Raw genomic sequence first — 4,904 nt, forward strand, 5'->3', positions numbered from 1 at the left:
ATGGAGATTCCATTCTATTTACTTCACCACTAGTGAAACCTAAAGAAGAAAAAGAATATTTGGGAAAATATGGCAAAGTCGAAATCTTAATTATCCTGTAGTCTTATTTTCACTCCTCTTATTTGGGGACTCTTATAATGTTAAATAGTTCTACTCATTATCTATTAATATTCTAACTACCACACTCATTTATGGTGTTAATCTCTAATAAATTTTATTGGCTAGTATAACTCTAATCATTCATGGATTCACATGTTGCTAATCATTAACTAGTAGATAGTGATATTTAGCTCTTAAATGTGTTTAAGTGATTATGACCTATTTCTTTGAAGGTATTGGTGATTGCATTAATAGTTTGAAGTATAATAAGCACATAAGTTTAAATAATATGGCTTTTGAGATGTCATTCAAATAAATAAGTTATTCAATTATTGATTGAATTATGTTGAATAGTGAGACATGATCATGTGTGTGCTATATAGTTGTTATATACTCCACAAGTAGTTAGGCTGATTCAAAACTTCCCCTCATTAATTGTGAAAAGGTTAAATAGTCTTTCCACTCTCCTAGAATCTTTACACACATTTCTTCTCTCAAAACTATAGTACTAAGTTATTTTTTTCTACTATTAAGTCTCCTACTTTCCTTTACATCTAAGCACACCTATAATTCCTCCATTTTGTAGGTACTTTGGGCTCCATCCCTTATCTCTTCATATCTCCATCCTTACACACCTCCATACTAAGTTTTTCCTCCATTGAAGTCCTCAAACTAAATTTATAGGCTCCTCCCCTTCCATTATTTTGGAGAAAAACATCCAAAACCCTCATAGTACTCCCTCTTAGCACACCACTAACACTCTATCAACATAACCTCCTTTCCCACTGCACTACACACACAATAGTGCTAAGATCCTCTCTAGGTTTCAATAGGCACATCCATTATATACAACACAAACACCTCCAATTAGAGATCACACACTCCCAATAATATGCAACTTTAAAGTATGAGCACCTCATCAGGTTACTAGCATAAGTGCCCCCTCCCTAGATGCATCTAACAAATTTCTTAAAAGTCCTTTAAAGATCAAAAAACCTTCTTGTAACCTCCATTAACATTCTAAAAGATCCCAATAATACCAAACTACAAAATCAAGAACCTCTCTTTATCCCCTCATATGACTACTCCTCCCCATACACAACCCATATACAAGTATTTCACAAAGCTCTTAAATCCCTCTAACATTTTTCAACTTTCCACAACCCTTCAGTAATACCAAACTTAAAGAATAACTAAATATATTTGAAAGAGAAATAAAAAAAAGGAATGCCATATTTAATTCTTTTCATTTTCAACCATATATGTGCTCCATTTTAATATTTTTGACATCTTCAACAGACTAAATATAAACCCATCCATTTGGTTATACAAGGTTGATCTCTTCTAATTATAGCAACAATCTAGTGCCCATAATGTATATAATCTCTATGCATCAATAAAAAAAATTGGGCGGTGTGGTGCTACAAAATAATTTATGTTAGAACCTGATTACGTTCTCACAGTCGATTATAATAGCTCTAAAGCCCTACCACATAGATTTTGCCATCAACATACGATTCGTAATCCACGATTGAAAAAAATGGTAAAATCTAAGCTTCCGAAAGGGCGGTTAATAGGGCATTTAAATGCTGATTGAAAGCTACAGAATGCCACACTGATAGTAAAACCTTGTACACTGAAACCTGACTTCATTATGACAAGACCATGTCCGCCGCAAAAAAAATGATTATATGAGAGACTAGGTTTTCATATCTTTTGGCTATTCAATTAAACAATCATAAAGTGATAGTCTGAAACGAAGACGAGTCCTCTCTGGATCTGTAAATCATGACTACATCATTCTTAAGCCAAAGTGAGAGAAATCATTCTTTCAGACTTTCTAAAGGAGGCTTTTCCTAACCGTTGGAATACATGTGTTTCTTCTCTACCAGAGGCATCAAGACATTAGCATCTTATTTTGTTGACATGCTATCTCTTGGAAAAGTTAAAAACAAACTGCAAGATATAAAAAACCCACTTGCAACTCAAAGTGTTCCTCTTTATTGTAAAAGGGAAACTACTAGTGTCGGTTGACAAGAAAAGAAGAACTGCGAATAAAGTAAATAGAGATTACGGATTGTTGAAGTCATAACTTTTGGGTGGAAGTTAAATTAATGAACAGAAATTATCTGATAAGGAAGTGGGGTCATGAAAAAGATGATCTCATGAGCCAGCTTACACCCATTCTTTTGAACTCAATATACATGGCTGTACTTATAAACTTCCTATTATGTGAGAGATAGGAGATGTTAATTGTCATGGTCTCTTGTATCTTGCAAATTCATTATGATATGCCAATATGTTCGCAAATCTATTGTATGCTAGACTCTTAAAGAGTATATACTTACGCTAATGCAATATGTTTGGGATTGACACGAAGTTTGATCACAATATGGTGGTTATCAGCTCTAATTTGGAAACAGAAAGGAGATAAGCTCTTTAAACATCCATTATAATCGCATTACTTTCATCCAAATTATCTCATAGATCTCTTATATCAAATTACATTCAAGTATCATTAATAGAAAGAATCTAATTTACTATGAAATGAATAAATAGACTTACATGACTTCGATATGACCTTCAAAGTATCCCTAACAGATTACTAGGATGCATTCTATTCCCCCTCTTTGTATCTACGGGAAAGAGAAAAGAAAAAGAAAAATTCTAAATACAAACATTTTTGTGTTGTTAATTTAATTATGAAAGAAACTTTTAACATTGTTTAGTTCCCAACCATTTCATGAGTATCGGGGATGGTTTTATTGTCAAAGCCGTCCTTAATAGCTCTTAGAAATAGCCTTGGATCTTCCTTTTTAATAGCATGCAGATATTTCGAGTTCAATATTTTCATACTTCCTCAGAAACATACTTTTCTCCCATCACTCAGATTAACATCCCAGCCTACATACTTTTCCCTCATCACTCATTTTTAAATTCCAGCCTAAATGCTTTCCCTCATCACTCATATTTACATCAAGTCTGTAATCTTTGCCAGTTATATCACAAATTAAGGAAGCATAGAAGTTTGTTTGTATGCAGAATAGATTAACTACATAATAGTAAGGATCTTTAAAAACAAACCTCTTCCCATCAAACAATTACTTGATCAGCACCGACTAATACTAATGTATTCCTCACATTTGTATTTTTCACAGTGAAAGCTCTAGCACTCATGGCCTAGTGGAGAAGATAATACCTTAGTTCGATTTCAATGTGAGCTTTTCCTTGTCTAATTTTACAAAGTCATATTTAACTAACAGTTATTATGCAGACGGATCATTAGCCTCTATATTTTTCAGGATAATAATGCCGGTTTCTCCACATCAAATAACAAATCAGGTTAACAAAAAGATGACAATTATAGTTTAACATCCTGACCTATGCATCAGTTATTTCCTTGAGCAGACGGCAGAGCTTCTGATGAAGATTTGTCATGTCAAAACGTTGAAGATCTGAAGCCTGCAATGCAACTAAACGTTGTATATTTTAGTGATCTGATAGTCAGAAAAAATGTCACGAAATCCAGCTGATCAATGCCTCATATAACTCACAAATTATAAGTTGTGAATAATTTCTCTAAAGAAATCAGATAAAGATTAACTCAAGTTTATATCAATAGAAGAAACAGCGTTATAAAAACACAAAATCAATATACCTTGGTATATAAGGTATGAAATATTTTGTCCTCTGTGGTGCAGGCAATGGTACTAACTACTTCAAGCCCCTCATTTTCCAGTGCAAGGAGAATATCAGACAAGACAACTTGACATTTTAACGAGCTTGTTGTGATTTCAATACCTGAACCAATAGCCATTATTTTCACAGAAGGAAAAGATTGTGATTCACCAATAGATGGCAAAACCTTGCAATTTTTCTCATTATAATTACATATGGGCGAATTTCCTAGGTCTTCTCTTCTCTTGGCAAGCTCATTTATATGTTCCTGCAGATGCTTAATGTACTCAGCGGCTCCTTCAGCTTGATCTGACAGTGAACGTTTTCCCTGGACAAAACACTTCTACTGTGAGTTGACCTAAAATATGAATGACCAAAAAGCAATCCACCAAGTTTGCCCAACAAATATGAATGACCTAAAAGAAATCCACCAAATTTGCCCAACATTCTCACCAAACAAACAAGAAATTTTCTTACCAGAATATATTCTTCTGGAAGTAAAGATCTCAATACAGAAAACCTTGTTTTCATGTCAATCCGCCTCTGCCTTTCAATAATCTTGTGCATGTGTTTGGCATTGCCATTCCCTGCCTTACTGTTTATAAGCCCTCTATTGGAAACCCTAGGCAAGGTTTTAGAATGGTTTTGTTGCACCATTGAAGAATGAACCAATGGTGGAATGAGGGGACCAGGAAAACCTGCTGTTTCATTATCCCCATAATGAATAATATAAGGAGGTTGAAGTTGGGTATTTTGACATGAGTTGTCCATGCATATATCTTTCTCACCAAATTCAATGATATTCATATCTTCCTGGCGGGGCAGGACAATCCTAACAACTAAATATTATTCAGTATTTCAGATATGGTTTAATTAAAAAAACCCTAGGATCCATAATAAAGACATGGACGAGTATATAGAAAATACGTACCATTACTGGAACGTGCAATTTGCAGAGAAAGCCTGGCAAAACATGGGGCCAATCCTTCAAAAGTTCTGCAATTAGAGATCTATCCAGATCGTTGCAGAACCACAAGCAGAATGAGATTTGTCGGATTTAATTCCCACAGAACAGACATAAAACCTGTTTCAAGGAAGATAAGCCATTTCATCTCTAGATTGTAAAA

General features: G+C 34.2%; 1 protein-coding gene across 1 annotated transcript; it reads right to left on the reverse strand.

Moving 5' to 3' along the window:
- Positions 1 to 3,199: 3,199 nt before the first annotated feature.
- LOC131076316 (transcription factor bHLH118) lies at positions 3,200 to 4,621 on the reverse strand. The gene is made up of 3 exons (XM_058013444.1): positions 4,255 to 4,621; positions 3,758 to 4,105; positions 3,200 to 3,561 (listed from the first exon to the last, which is right to left on the reverse strand). Exons 1-3 carry the CDS (start codon positions 4,582 to 4,584, stop codon positions 3,481 to 3,483), a joined length of 759 nt encoding a protein of 252 aa, XP_057869427.1. The 5' UTR covers positions 4,585 to 4,621; the 3' UTR covers positions 3,200 to 3,480.
- Between the last annotated feature and the right edge of the window lie 283 nt (positions 4,622 to 4,904).

The sequence above is a fragment of the Cryptomeria japonica genome, chromosome 11 (assembly GCF_030272615.1).
Source record: "Cryptomeria japonica chromosome 11, Sugi_1.0, whole genome shotgun sequence".
In the NCBI taxonomy this organism is placed as follows: Eukaryota; Viridiplantae; Streptophyta; class Pinopsida; order Cupressales; family Cupressaceae; genus Cryptomeria; species Cryptomeria japonica.